The 15,581-nt window shown below is 24.5% G+C and overlaps 2 protein-coding genes across 3 annotated transcripts; one reads left to right on the top strand and one right to left on the bottom strand.

Annotated features, from left to right (window-relative positions):
- The first annotated feature begins 3,213 nt into the window (after nucleotides 1-3,213).
- On the top strand, nucleotides 3,214-11,388 carry LOC141532510 (ubiquitin-conjugating enzyme E2 Q2). Its single transcript, XM_074250877.1, has 6 exons — nucleotides 3,214-3,486; nucleotides 4,784-5,134; nucleotides 5,218-5,377; nucleotides 6,077-6,228; nucleotides 7,866-8,163; nucleotides 8,255-11,388. The coding sequence occupies exons 1-6, from the start codon at nucleotides 3,325-3,327 to the stop codon at nucleotides 8,284-8,286; spliced, it is 1,155 nt and encodes a 384-aa protein (XP_074106978.1). The 5' UTR covers nucleotides 3,214-3,324; the 3' UTR covers nucleotides 8,287-11,388.
- A 588-nt stretch (nucleotides 11,389-11,976) lies between these two features.
- Nucleotides 11,977-15,113, bottom strand: LOC141532512 (uncharacterized). 2 transcript variants are annotated; one of them, XM_074250879.1, is made up of 3 exons: nucleotides 14,954-15,113; nucleotides 13,261-13,548; nucleotides 11,977-13,100 (listed from the first exon to the last, which is right to left on the bottom strand). In XM_074250879.1, exons 1-2 carry the CDS (start codon nucleotides 15,007-15,009, stop codon nucleotides 13,290-13,292), a joined length of 315 nt encoding a protein of 104 aa, XP_074106980.1. In that variant the 5' UTR covers nucleotides 15,010-15,113; the 3' UTR covers nucleotides 11,977-13,100; nucleotides 13,261-13,289. The 2 variants fall into 2 exon arrangements, with proteins under 2 accessions (XP_074106980.1, XP_074106979.1); XM_074250878.1 differs by lacking the exon at nucleotides 11,977-13,100 and having other exon boundaries at nucleotides 13,199-13,548; nucleotides 14,954-15,112.
- Nucleotides 15,114-15,581: the final 468 nt, after the last annotated feature.

Here is a 15,581-nt window from a genome sequence, read left to right as displayed (position 1 = left end):
GTTATTTAAATAAATGTAATAAATATAAAATAACGGTATTGTTAACGTAATTTACATAACAGCTATTATGAAGAAATAAAATAGATTTTTGTTGAAAACAAAACTATTAAGGTAGTTGTGGCAGTTAATTAATAATGCTCGTTATTTTTTTTTTCTGTACTACATAATAATTTATAATTCAAATAATTTAATTTTAAAGTGAAGATGTTACATTGTCAGGCATGTGTTTAAAATTTTTATAAGATGAGTTGAATTATTAATGAATTTTTTATTGATAGAAAAATATTAAATTTAAAAAAGTAAACTGTACAGAACTACCTTAAATATAAATTTATTAATTATAATAATAAATAACGATAAAAATTTAGATTTAATAAATTATAAATTTTAAGGAATTAATAATGTAAAAGTCATTAGTCTCCGAAAGACATTGTATAATAAATAGAAACAACAACAAAGGGAATAAAATAATATAAGTGTTTAAAATTGTTTTCATTATTGGAAACTTGTAAATAAAGAGAGTATAGAACTAAATATCGTAAATTTCTATGTATTAAATATAAAATAAAAAGTTGCTTAGATTTGTGAGTAAATAATTATAATAAGTGATTATTATAATTTATAATTTATAATTAATAAATATTAGGTATTTTTTTGAGTTATTATTATTTAATTATTTAATAAATTGCCATTTAATATTCAATTGTAATATTAATAATTTTTATAAATTATCAATAATTTTTTGTATTACTAATTATAATTTATATTAACAATAAAACTCAATAAATAAATGATAAATTTTATAAGTTTGCGTTTTATTATTTTAATATTTTCACAATCAAATGTAAAGAGTACAAACCCGTGTAAAAAAAAATTGTCCTAAAAGAGTCATAAGCTTAGGATCCTAAACTTGACACAATTTAGGACATTTTTATGACAATTTTAGGACACTATTATGAATTTTAGGACACTTTTATGATAATTTTAGGACAATTTTAAAATACTTTTATGACACTTATGACAATTTTAGGATACTTTTAGGACAATTTTATGACTACTTTAGGATACTTTTATGACAATTTTAGGACACTTAAATATCATAAAAGTATTCTAAATTAATCATAAAAGTGTCCTAAAATTGTCATTGTCATAAAAGTATTTTTTACAATATTTTTTTTCTGAGTTATTGCGACAATATTTTTCTAAAATCGAAATTTCATTTCGGTGTGGTGTCATAAATTTGTCATAAAAATGTTCTAAATTGTGTCACGTTTAGGATCCTAAGCTTATGACTCTTTTAGGACAATTTTTTTTTACACGGGAAATTACTACAAATATTTTTTGCTGTGATAATTATTTAACGATGAATATAAAAAAAAAAAAAAACAAACTTATAACAAAAGAGGCTTTGCCAGTTAAAGTTGAAGAAAAACTTTTAAAAAGTTGTCGAGTTTTTTTACTTACGGAGGGTTTAAGTCAGGGAAGTTTTTAAAAGTTATAATTTGGACTTGATGAAGTTTATTTATGGAAAAATTCGACAAGTAAAGGTAGGTTTTATTCAAATGTTACTAAAAAGTATTTTTCTTCATTCAAATGAATCTTTGCACACTTTTTAAGGACCGATAACAATACAATAATTCAATAAGTTTGATCCTTTGTCTTGTCAAGAAATGTATGAAATAAATAGATAAGTACAAAAAACATAAGAAAATGATGCGGAAATTTGTGAATACAATCCGATAGACAGATAATCTAACTATTTCTGAAGAAATTCTGATAGAATCTACGAATGCGATGTGAGGGGAAAGACAAAGAATGGAAAATATTTTTGAAACTGATGCAACAGCAAATTTCATAAATTGATAGTTTAATAGTAAGTACTTTCTAATCTAAATATATATTAGTATATGAAAATTGTAGCTTTTTTATAGAGCTTTCAGATGCAATTGTCGAAAATGTGATAAAATAGAGCATTCAAAAATTATTCGAGGAAGAAAATGGAAAAATATGCATTTTTACGATTTTGAAAATTTCAAATTCTTATAATTTCTAAACTATTCAACCGATTTAACTCATCTTCAAACTTAACCTTGGTATTTATCGATAGATAAAGTATGTCGAGTTTGGGAAGGATGCGTTTAAAATTGTAAACGCTATCGTCGTGACAAGCCCCGCGTTGTATCGTATATCTATAAATAAACTTTTGAACCATATGTATTTTATAAATCAGCTCGACGAACTGAGTAAAATTTTTCAAAAGTTACGTCATGAAGACCAATGCAATAGTTAGATTTCTATGAAATCTACTAAAAACATTATTGAAAATCGGAAAAAATTATTTAACAAAAAAAATGACACTGAAATTAGCAAGCACTTGATAATTTTTCTTGAACAATAAATTAGGTCTAAAAAAATAATATTTTTTTTAATTCATGATTTTTTTGATTTTTAAAAAAATTCATGACACTGACGTTGGCAGACATTAAAAATTGTTTTAAAATTTTATAATAATGCAATTATTATAAAAAAAATTTAATTAAAAAATTCCACATGTGAAAATTTATAAAAATTAAAAGTGAAAATTTTTAGGAGCATTTTTTTATTGTAATTTATTTGTTATTAAAATTTTGAAAAATGACAGCTGACGGCTAACTTCAGCATTATAAAAATTCTAAAATTTATCAGATGTTTCTCAATTTCAGTATCACCAAAAAAAAAAATCTAAAACTAAAAATATGACATTAAAGTTAGCTGTCACTTGACAATTTTTTTATTTTCTTGAACAAAAAAATTATTTAAAAAAAATTGCATTTTTAATTTATTACAATTTCTACAAGTCCATTTTTTAATCATTTTTTTTTTTTTTATTATAATTTATTTGTTAAAGAAAATAAAAAAACTTGAAAGGTGTGAAGGGACACCCGGATGGAACGAAGTTTACAATAAATTACTATAGCAAAAAGTGTCGTTACAACTTATCGTGAGAATTTTTTCCGTCTTGCCCCCTTTCGCAACGCGCCATAAGCAACTTCATTTCAAAAAATAGTGAAATGACATCTAAATTTAATGTCATAATAAAAATTTCTAAATTAGCCGCTTGAAAATAAAGGTCATGAGATGGCAGTTCGATCGCAGGGCATAAATTTGATCCGAGTGTAATCGAAAAACAACGGAAAACATCGAAGTAATTCAGTAGCTGTCGCCATTTTGTCAGAGAGTTATCGGAGTGCACCCTGTGACAATCGGCTGGTGTTTATTTATTATCTTAACTGGGTGTTATAACCGTCGAATAATTAGCTATAAATTCGTACGGTAAGACCCCAAATGGCTTGCTTGAATACTCTCAAGCAGGAGATAAAAACTCTCGAGTCTGTCTTCCCAAAAAGTCATGAAAGGTTTCAGATAATGTCCGCGAGTGTGGACGAACTCAGCTGCAGATTTGTCGGTAAAAATGGAAAGAAATATGAAATTCACGCCAACATTACCGTAAGTTTTAACATTTTTTATTTTTTACTTTTTTCACGTCTGACTTTAATCCGCCAACCTACTTGCCTATCGTCTATTAATATATGTTTATTCCTTGACAGATATATTTAATCATCTACTCCTATTTACACACTATCAATTATTTATCCAGCTACTTCAGACAAAGAAACAATAACATTCATCTTATTAATTTTTATTTACAATTTACTTGTAAATATTTATCAATTAAATTCATCATCCGACCATTTTCATGGGTCCCTTTGATCAATTTTTTACAATTGTTTTAAAGGGAATTTTTTTTTCAGGTTTTTTTTGTGTCGTCATGTAAATGAACTAAGCATGTCATTGTGTTTGTGTGTATGTTGAGGGTAAAGCCCCCATATCCTTCAATAACCAATTCACTATCGAAAAAGAACAAACTGTAGACAAAGGTCTACAGTTTTGTTATTATTAATATTAATATTTATTTTTTATTTTCATTATTTATTACAACACCGATTTAAGTTTATTCAATCAATAATTCATTCTTTATTAACCGTTATAAATATCCATTATATTCAATCAATGAACCTACTTTTTATTATTACTGCTGCTATCACTATCACTGCTCTAATGATATCCAACTTTACCTCCAAAAATTTATTGTTTTTGTCTATTTACTATAAATATTTCATCATACATGATGGAACATTTTTTTGGTTATGTTTCAATACACGATAAATATTTTTATTACGTCATTTTAATGCGTGTTAATTTTTTAAAAAACAAAATCATTTTTTTTTTTAATAATTTTAGTACTGGAAAAATATGCAAAATTAATTAGATAATTTTGTGCATTCATTGTTTTTTTTTTTTTTTTTATTCTAATTTTATGCCACAAAAAAAAACAATGTTGTATTTTTGTTTATTTAAAAATTTTTTACAAATAAATAATTTTACAAAATTTGATGTTTAAAAAAATTGCATCATATTTTGTAGTACTAAACGCACATAAACAATGATAATTTCTAAAAAATTTTTATGCAAATTAATATGACACTGAAATGATTTAAAAATTTTATAATAATGCAATTATTATAAAAAAAATTTAACTAAAAAGTTTTTAGAAGTATTTTTTTTTATTGTAATTGATTTGTTATTAAAATTTTTAAAATGGACAACTGACGACTAACTTCAGCATTATAAATTAATTAAATATTATTTTTTTGTATTTATAAAAACAATTTAATCATAAAAAAAAAATTTTTTTTTTTTACAAACTAAATATTTTTTTACATTTAAAAATTGTATTTTACAGGAAACCTATCCTTCGACTCCACCAGTCTGGTTCGCAGAGTCTGAAGAAACAAGTGTCACCAACGCCGTGCAAATATTAAGTAACACAACGGGTCGTGATAATCACGTTATTAATCAAGTAGGAATACTATTAAAAGAACTATGCCGCCTTCATTCGATACCTGAGCCACCGGATGTCGAGAGATTAAGAACGGCGTTAGATCCCCTGAGATTGGGAGCCTCCGCAACTGCGGTTGTTGCACAACGAATGGAGGCCGAAGAAACCGATGAGCTTGAGGAAGAGGAAGAGAGCGAGTCCGAGGAAGATCTTCATCTGGAAATGGATGACGTCGATGCCAACAAGAAGAATAAGGTGATTATGAAGCACAAATTAATTTATAATTAAAAATAACTTAATTTTACACTAAATTAATTTTTATTTATTCTGTTGTAAAGGCTGATGATATGGATTTAGAACACTTAGCAACGTTAGAAAGGCTGCGGCAAAATCAGCGACAAGATTATTTGAAGGGTTCGGTATCGGGTAGTGTACAAGCTACTGATAGGCTTATGAAAGAATTACGTGATATTTACAGAAGCGACAGTTTTAAAAAAGGTTTTTATTTTTATTTATACGATTTACTCACTCCGGATAGCCCGTAGGGAGTATTTTTTCGGTTACTGAAGAATTCCCACTGAGTGGTCCTCACTTTCTCTTTTTCCTTCTCTCAATTTTCCAAATTTGTCGTTAAATAATAAATTAGCTTTAAAAATAGTTTCTTTAAGAGGCGCAACTAGTGTGACAGCCTAAAAAAAAGGCGATTCTTGAGAATTTAAAAAAAAAAAAAAAACTACTGTATCAATTGTTTTAAAATTTTGAGGGTATATTCTTACATATTTTTAAAATACAAAGTAAAATTTTTGAAGAAAAAAATTAAATATTTTTCGAGTTACACGCGATCTCCGACGGCCCTAAAAAAAAGGTCTTCCACTGCTGGAGTGATTCTGGTCGATTTTTTTTTTAAATTTCACACTAGTTGTGCCTCTTAAACTTTTGATTTGCTAATTAAACTTACAAACTACATGATTAATTTTAGAGAGTATGGGTTGAGTGATAAAATTAATACCAAGTTTTTATTTTGCCTTATTGTATTCAATGCGCCTGACAGTTAATTTACAGTAGCTTAATCTTTAGTATTTTAGCGTTGGCTAAATTTCATCACCTACTCTTGAATTCTCTGAAATTGATTTTATAGATATCATTTATGATTTAATATGATGATATAATGGTAATTTTTTTTTTTTTTTTTAATAGGAATGTATAGCATAGAATTGGTTAACGACAGTTTATATGAATGGAATATCAGGTTAATGTGTGTTGATCCTGATTCACCGTTGCACAAAGATTTGGCACTTCTTAAAGAAAAAGAAGGCAAAGACAGTATTCTCCTCAATATGATGTTTAAGGTAAATTGTTAAAATATATTAAATATTAGTTTAAGAGAATAAGCAAAATTTTGTGGCCAGAGTATATTTATGTGATAAAATGGGGTTTTATGGTTACATTTGATGTCGTTGGAAAAGTTTTGACTTTTTTTTAGTCAATTAATGATAATAAGTATTTAAGTACCTACATAAATTTTCTATATATTTAGATATGGGACAGCTCAAAAAAAAAATTTTTAAGAGGTTGCTCCAAATTTTTTTAAATTTCAAAAATCGTCAAAAATTGAATTTTTTTTTTTTTTTTCCTTTTTTTCTCATTACGGTATAATTGTATAAACCAAAAAAAAAAAAAAATAAGTTTCTGAAAGTTTCAGTTCAAAATTTAATTCTGAAAAGTCGATCATAATTTTTTTTTCTTTAATTAATTATTATTTAGAGTCGGTTTTAACTGCTGTGATCATATCGCCGACTTTAACTGTTGGGAGTGGTACGTTCGGGTCTTTTTGGTTTGTGAACATCTTAACGTATGCGTCAAGGGTCGATTCTCGACCAAGCTGGTTTGTAAGACCAGCTTGGGATTCGAACCGACGCCTAGCCTGTGAGTTATTGAAATATTGTTAAAATGTTTTTGTTGATTAAATAAAATTATTAACTTAAAAATAAATTATGTTTTCTATATTGTGCTTAATTTTTAGTTCATCTCGTGGTGCATTTTTATCGATTATTGTACTAAATAAAAAAATTAAAAAATGTATGGAATTTTAATTTGAATATTAATAGGTCGCTCGAAAATAGTATATTACACCCCTAGGTGTGTAATATACCATTTTTATTTATTTTAAAAATTAATCGACACAAGAAACACCTTTTCAAGATGTTCATACAAGTTAAAAATTCAAATCAAACACGTTATGAATTGTATAGAGTATATTGATGGTTTCTGGCCTGATGAGTATAATAGATGGAATTTTTAGAAGGTCAGGTATAAAGTAAAGTTCAAAACTCTGGCTGACGTGGCATCGCTTCAAATTCCCCCTCTTGGAATGGAAAAATAAATTTCGTGCTGCTCTGATGGCCTTTACTTTGTCAATTTCAATTTTAAAAAATTCTTTTGAAAACATTGGTAGAAAATCATAATTTAGCATTTTTTTTTAGATCGAAAAATTAAAAAAAATCACCAACAAATAAATGAACAAAAAAATCTACTTGATTATTTTGAAAAAAAAAAACAAATAAAAAAAAAAGTTGTATTAATTTATTTAAAAAAAAAAAAAAAATCTGAAAGATAAAATTTCTTTAAAAAAAAAATGAGCAATGTTTCCAGTGTAGAAAAATTACTGGGTAAAATCGGAGATTACACTGAGTATAATCCAAAAATCATTTAGTATAATCTGGAGTACATTTGCTACTATCTAAAAATTTTTTTTCACCACAGATATCACTGAGTATAATATGGAAATATATCCAGTGCCATATTATTCTTTCCGTGTACCTTAAAGAATAAAATTGTTGAAAATTTTAAACAAATTAATTTCTTACTTTAACATTGTTCAATTTCTTTAAAAAAAAATTTTTTTTTTTCTCAGTGTATATAATTTATTGTAATAAGTTGGGATAAACAATCAATAAATCTAATGAATATTTTTTAAAATAATTAGGAAGCGTATCCTTTTGAACCACCCTTCGTACGAGTAGTTCATCCTATAATATCCGGTGGTTACGTGCTAGTGGGAGGAGCTATTTGTATGGAATTGCTCACAAAACAAGGCTGGAGTTCTGCGTACACCGTCGAGGCAGTGATAATGCAGATATCAGCGACATTAGTGAAGGGCAAGGCGCGTATACAATTTCAGGGTGCTAGTGGAGCTGGTAAAAATTGTGGTGGACAAGGCCAATATAGTCTTGCCCGTGCCCAGCAATCATTTAAATCTCTAGTGCAGATACACGAAAAAAATGGTAAGCTACCTCGACTTTTATTTATCCATTTGGTATTTAATTATTTTACTAATAATTAAAGTAATAAATTATAAATTTTTATTATTTATAGGCTGGTTTACGCCGCCAAAAGAAGACGGCTAATAAATTACTCACAATAAATGAAATAGTGCCGAAAAAAAAGTAAAAGAAAAATAAATAAAATAATTTTAAATGTGAAGATTGATAATTAAAATGAAAATAAGTGGTTTACATCCAAAAACTTTAAGAAAAAAATAACAAAACAAAATAATGATGTGTGCCCCTTAAACAATTAATTGTTAACGTAAACATAAACGATTTGATACAACATAAATTACAACATTAATTTAAGTAATTATAATTATTATATAAGAAATAATTATTAATTATAAATAATTAATCTTATCTATAATACGTTTAAATATGAATTGCTAATAAGGCTGCCGCGCTAACAGTTTCAAGTGATTCAATAATACATTTTCTTATTCTGTAATTCTCATTTACATTTCATTGGATCGCAAATTTTATACCGCTATTGTGACTATTGTTTTAGTAACGACTTAATTATAGTTCAATTTATTTTAAGTTTCATGTTAACCACGTAATTAGATAATATTTTATAGATTGATTACTAATTTTTGTTTTAGAAATTTTTCGGTTAACAATCGTGCTTCCTTTTTGTTTAAATTTTTTATTTTGAACAATGAAATTTGCGATCTAATTTATGCATACGTTTGATAATTCGATTCTCAAAATTTATCTAGTTAATTTTTTTATTATGATTTTTTTTTATTCATTTGTATGGTTATACTTCTCATTAATTTAACGTTTTTTTAAATTAGTTTGTAATTAAATTTTTTATAATTGTTTTAAAAAGGGATTTGCATCGTAACGTCTTAGTGACCGTTTTGTTTAGAATTAACGATGACTGAATTATTCCTTTAGTACATTATTATTTTTTACTATTAATATTATTATTATTATTATTATCATTATTAGTATTGTAAGTCAGCCTTGGAAACAAACATACAAATTTAATCACGTGTCGATTGTTATATTAGTACAGATTGTAGTGTACTAAATCAGTATACTTAATTAAATTTGTAACGATTACTTACAAAAAAAAAAAAAAAAATCTTCAAGCGCGCGGAAAGAACAATATGACACTGGATATATTCCCATATTACACTCAGTGATATCTGTGGTAAAAAAAAATTTCAGATAATAGCAAATATAATCCAGATTATACTAAATGATTTTTAGATTATACTTAGTGTAATCTCCAATTTTTCTGATTATACGGGATATAATACGAGATGATATTATGTATAATTTAGATTATATATTCAGTAGGATCTTGGATCATACAATTCCTTCGAAAATTCTCATATTCAACTTTTTTCTTTTTTAATTTATCAATTTTTTCCAAAATGTGTTAAAATTGTGATAATTAATTTTTTTTTTAAATTGTCGATTTTTTTATGTATTTTTTGAAAAAGCAATGCAAAATATATGCATAAATAGAAAATATTTGAGGAGCATTTAAACACAATTCGGCTGCCCAATTTCAAAACACAATAACTGAAAATTTGAAGATTTTAAAACATTTTTCTTATTAAAAAAAAGTTTGCGGGCCAAATTGATAAAAAATTTGATTTATGAATGAAAAATACTTGAACATACACATTTTTAAGAAAAATTACTTGAAATTAAGGTCTAAAAGTTATAAGAAATGCAGCAATACTAAAAAAAATATCAGGTACAAAAATTTTCCAGTTTCTGTGTTTTAAATTGGGCAGCCGAATTTTCCCGATAATTTGAGGTAGAAAAATTCTTGGTAAATATTTTCAAGTAAGATCAACCATTTTAATTTTTTATTTTTTTGAACGAAATTTCTATATGATTTCATTGATATTTTTTTTGAAAAATACATAAAAAAATGAACAATTAAAAAAAAAATTGATTATCACAATTTTTACAAATTTTCAAAAAAATTTATAAATTAAAAAAAAGAAAGTTAAATATCATAATTTTTAAAAAAATTGTATAATCCAACATTCTACTGAGTATAATCCGAATTATACAGGATATCATCTCGGATTAAATCCAGTATAATCTTACGCGGTATAATCAGAAAAATTACTGGGTAAAATCGGAGATTAGACAATTTGAAATTTTTTTTCACCACTGATGTCACTGAGTATAATATAGGAATATTTCCAGTGTCGTATTGTTCTTCCGTGTGTGGCAAATTAATAATTTTAATTTTTTACTCGATTAGATTTTTTAAACATTTTTTTTCGTCGAATTTTTATGTTACATTTTCATGATCAGTCATTTTTTTTTTTTAATAATAATAATAATAATAATAAACAATTCAAATAAAATTATTTGAGTTGATACATTTGTATGAGAATTTTTCATCGTAAGAAGTAATTTAAAAAAAAAATTATAATTAAATTTATCTTTATTATTATGAGTAACGATAAAATTATTAAAATTTTTAATTTGCCATATAAGATCATAAAATAAAATCTCAGCTTTGTCGTAAACGCTTACGTCAAAATGAAAAACGAAAATAAAAAAAAATATACATCTATAAATGTAATTAAAATTAAAAACAAAAAAAAAACATATTTTTTGTTTATTTTTTAAAAATACAATAAGCCATATTTTTTTTACACCGATAGAAAATTAAATTAATAATCAATTCGAAGTAATTTGATCGATATTATAAAAAATTAATTATAAATAAAGAAAAAACCGAGATAAATTAACATGTGTGAAACATCTATCTGTATAGTTGTACTGTATGCGAATTTAGTGCAATTAATGTTTGTGGTTTTTTTATACTAGTGACCGTAAATAGTACGAACTATGAAAGATACTTTTGGATTCATTTAATTCTCGTTTAATTATTTATAAATAATAAAAAAAAAAAAAAAAAAAAGAAAATGCAAAGAGAAATATCAACAATAAAAATAATAAAGGAAAGAAACTAATAAGCCTTGCCAAAGTTCATTATTCGCGTCATAACTCGAATTATTTGTAACTTTAACAGTGTATCGAGTGCATTCCTTTTTTGTTTATTTTTATTTAAATTAATTTAGTTTTTGTTTTAATATTATAAGTAATCATTAAATATAAGTATAGATAAGTAATTAATTATAAATTAGTAATTAATATTAAACTGTTAGAGATGTACATAAATATATAATAACTCTTTGTAGCGTCTTTATTCATTTCAATTTATCACCATGTTCATTTATATTATAATTATAAACATTTTTATTATATTATAAATTATACTAATTTCTAATTGTGGAGTCGGTTAAATATATTTGCATTTATATATTTTTATTTACTCATATTTATCAAATCCATTTTCGTTTAAATTAGAAAATAATTGTTGGTTAAATTTATTCAAATATAATTTTAAATAAATTTTTTCTTTATAATAAATGAATGTAAAAATGATTAAATTCAGATTACGTTTAAACTGCAATCAACTTCAGTTTTAATTGAATTTTTTTTAATTTAGTTGATAGTACATCTAGAAAAGAAAGTAAGATATTGCAATCCACGTCTGTAATTATTTATGGGTGTAGAAACTCAAAGAAGAATCGCGTAAAAAATCAAAATTAATAGTATTAATTTTGTATTGAAAGGTATATTTAGTGACGCAGATTTTATACATTGAGAGAAAAAATTTATATTAAAAAAAATAAGCAGTGTTGTAATCTATATTATTAAGAGAATAAGAAAAATTTTGTGGTCAATGTATTTATATGATAAAATGGGTTTTATGGTTAAATTGGGTATCGTTGGAAAAGCCTTGGCCTAGAGTTGTGCCTTTTCACGGTTTCATATTATTCTCACCAATAGTCAATTAATGATAATAAATCTTTAAGTACCCACATCAATTTTTGACATATTTAAATGTATTTAGGCTGCATTCGAAAATACTCTATCTCTAGATACAAAATTAAGAAATGACCTTGTATCTTGTGAAATATTGACGTTTTTAAAGATATAAACTCATCCCGATGTTACACTCATCAAGAGCTTTCATTTGAGTACCCACATCAATTTTTTATATATTTCATATATTATATATATGTATATATGAAAAATATATCAAAAATGCATGTGGGTACTCGAATGAAAGCTCTTGATGAGTGTAACATCGGGATGATCTTATATCTTTAAAAACATCAATAGTTAAAAAAATACAGTGCAATTTAACAAAAGTCATAATTTAATAAAACAACGTTTTATTTATTTATAGTTAACCAGTCACATAATGACTGCAAGGTTGCTAGTAAGAAATTATTTTATTTAAAATTTTCAAAATTTTTATTGCTTACCTAAAGAAATAAAAATTCTTCTCACAGTAACTTTCTTGTTGAAAAAAAGTTTCCTAAATTTGAGAAAAAATAATTTTAAAAGAAAATTCGCTAGTAGTCTAATTAAAATAGTCTTTTTCCCAATTAAACAATTTTTTTCTACAAAAAAGTTACTGTGAGAAAAATTTTGATTTTTTCAGTATAGAAATACAATTGTTGAAAATTTTTACCAAATTAATTAATCATTATATCGCTTTTTTCAAAAAAAAATTTTTCTCAGTGTATAGTATTAAAAAAATTCCTAAACATTTTAATTAAAATAAGATTTCATTATTTTGCCGTTGTTTGAATTCAAGTATTGTAGATGTAAGCACTTTCATAATAAGTTTGGTATAATAAAAAAAAATCTAGGTCTTGATTTCCATTATTGAAGATGGTATTACCAATTACAAATCGAATGCTGTAGAGCGGTGGATATTCGGTCATACAATTATTGATTTTTTTTTCAATAAATAGAATTAATCTCCTTGAACTCCTTTTTCATTTGAAATAAGTTTATAGGATCCATCAGATATTCATACTGCGTTAATTCTAAAATAAGAACTTGGATTTAATGTCTAGTATATGAAAAATTAAACTTAGTGAAAAAATCTTACAATTATTTCAAGAAAAAAAAAAAAAAACAAATATTTAAAGGTAATACAAATTTAATTACTCATTTTTTGGAAAACAAAGATTTTTAATAACCTACAGAAATAATAGTAAGTATTTTAATAATTATTATTCCCAAGCATCTCTGACACGTAGATGAGCAAGTTGGTCAACCCAACTGAAGTGTTTGTTAAACAATGCGTTCCTCCTTTTATTACCAACGATGGACAGAGGCATTGGCGTCTTCAGATCTTTCATATAATCACGGGATTGTTCGGATGTCAAGTACGGATGGCGTAAAATCAGCATATTTTCTTCGTCACGTTCGAACCGCTGTTGAAGCATGAACAAGTGATCCATTTTTGGTTTTGGTACAACTCGATTTTTTCTGTAATAAATAAATAAATAGATAATTAGGATTTATTCAATCCTGAAGCCTTAGCTCTCTCAGGACTCTTCATATTTAGAAGCTCAAAAAAATTGTAAAAGCAATTTTTTTTTAATAATTTTCTAGATCTAGTGTATTTTTCAAGAAAAATAAAAAATTTCAGTGTCTACTAATTTTAGTGTCATAAAAATTTTACGATATTCAAATTAACAGTAACTTGAACATTTTTCAATTCAACGAACTAATTTATTCGCAAAAATTTCTTTTAAAAAATTGCAATTTTAATTTATACATGTCAATTTTTTTTAGTTTCTTTTGTCATAATTTAATTTATATAATTTTTATGTTTTATATAAAAAAATTTCAAAATAATGATGACATTAAAGTTAACTGTCATTTGATAATTTTTTAATTTTATTTAACAAAAAAATTGCATTTATAATTTTTTAAAATTTCTACACGTCAATATTTTTTTCTATAATTTATTTGTCAAAAAAATTCTAAAATTTATGAAATATATGCTAAATTTATTTCCATAATAAATAAAGACGTTAAAGTTAGCAGTCACTTAACAATTTTTTAATTTTATTTATCAAAAAAGTTTTTATGAAACTAAAATTAGCCGACAGCAAAAAAATTTTTATTTTTTTTTTTTTTTTTTTTTATTAATTGAATTAAAAATAAAAAAATATTTTTAAAAAATTGCTCCTATAGTTTTTCAAATTTTTTACTTGTGGAATTTTTTAATTTAATTTTTTTTATAATAATTTTATTTATAAAAAAAATTCTAAAAAAGTTTAGATCTCGGCTAACTTAATTTTCATAAAATTTGTTGCAAAAACTTATTTTAAGAAAATTGCATTTTTTTAATTTTCAAAATTTCTGTCAGTTTTTTTTGCAATAATCCATTTGCTATCAAATTTTTAAAATTATTAAATAAATGCTAAATTAATTTTCATAAACAATGACAAAATACAATTAAAATCGATAGAAAATATTTGTAAGAATAAGAATATTGGATGAGAGTCAATTTAGCAGATAATAATTAATTAAAAAAACTTTTTTAACAAATAAATTATGGCAAAAAAAATGAGAACAAAAAATTGACATTTAAAAAATTAAAAAATGCAATTTTTCAGAGCAAATTTATTTATTAACAAAAATAAAAAAATTATCTTACTGACAGCTAACTTTAATGTCATGAATATTGGCTATAAATGACATTAATTAATAATAAGTACTTTGTTTATAAAAAAAAAAAAAAAAAAATAAAACAAACGTGTCTGACGTCTGATTTTTTATTATTCATATTGTTTATTTATACTCTATTCTATTTTTATACATAAAATGAAATAAAAATATAATTCTCGTTGAGAGGTTAAGTTATAAATGTTATAATAATTACCCTCGGTATTTTATTCCATGAGGTCTCTTGGAACTCAAAAATGCCGTTAAGCGCATATCGGTATGCAATAATTTGAAAAGTTGTCAATTACAAACAAAAAATCAATCGTATTGATTTCAAATGCCGACAATAAGTTACATGTAACATAAATAGTAAGGACAAAAAATTTTTTTTTATTTCGTCATATAAATAACGTTTGCGCAAGCGCACTTTTTCATGACGTACATGCGCAATTAAATTTGCGCGAATTTATTTGAAAAATCTTTAAGAGATCTTACGCTTCAACTGCAATTTTAATTTCGATTCAACAATGGAATTTTAATTTTTTTCTTATTTCAAATTATATATTTTCTCAAACAATTATTTCTTCTCTAAAATTAGTATACAAAAAATCATAATAACTTTTTACTTACAAAATTCTATTTTTGATAATTTAATCATTTTTCTTAAGAAATAAATTTTGTAATTGATTGAATTCACTAAAAAGTTTGTAGAATTGTGAAATTATTAAAGAAGACTAAATTTTTTAGTTTTAAATTTAATTCATTACAGAATAAAAGTTTTAGAGAAAAAAGTTAATTCTCGAATGATTGAGATTAATATTTAATGAAGAAATCGAGAAGTTTGA

Source organism: Cotesia typhae, unplaced genomic scaffold (genome assembly GCF_013202065.1).
Source record: "Cotesia typhae breed Kobodo isofemale line unplaced genomic scaffold, CoteBio_Ctyphae contig_65, whole genome shotgun sequence".
In the NCBI taxonomy this organism is placed as follows: domain Eukaryota; kingdom Metazoa; phylum Arthropoda; class Insecta; order Hymenoptera; family Braconidae; genus Cotesia; species Cotesia typhae.
The sequence above is the reverse complement of the archived record's forward strand: the minus strand, read 5'-3'. Positions and strand labels throughout refer to the sequence as shown.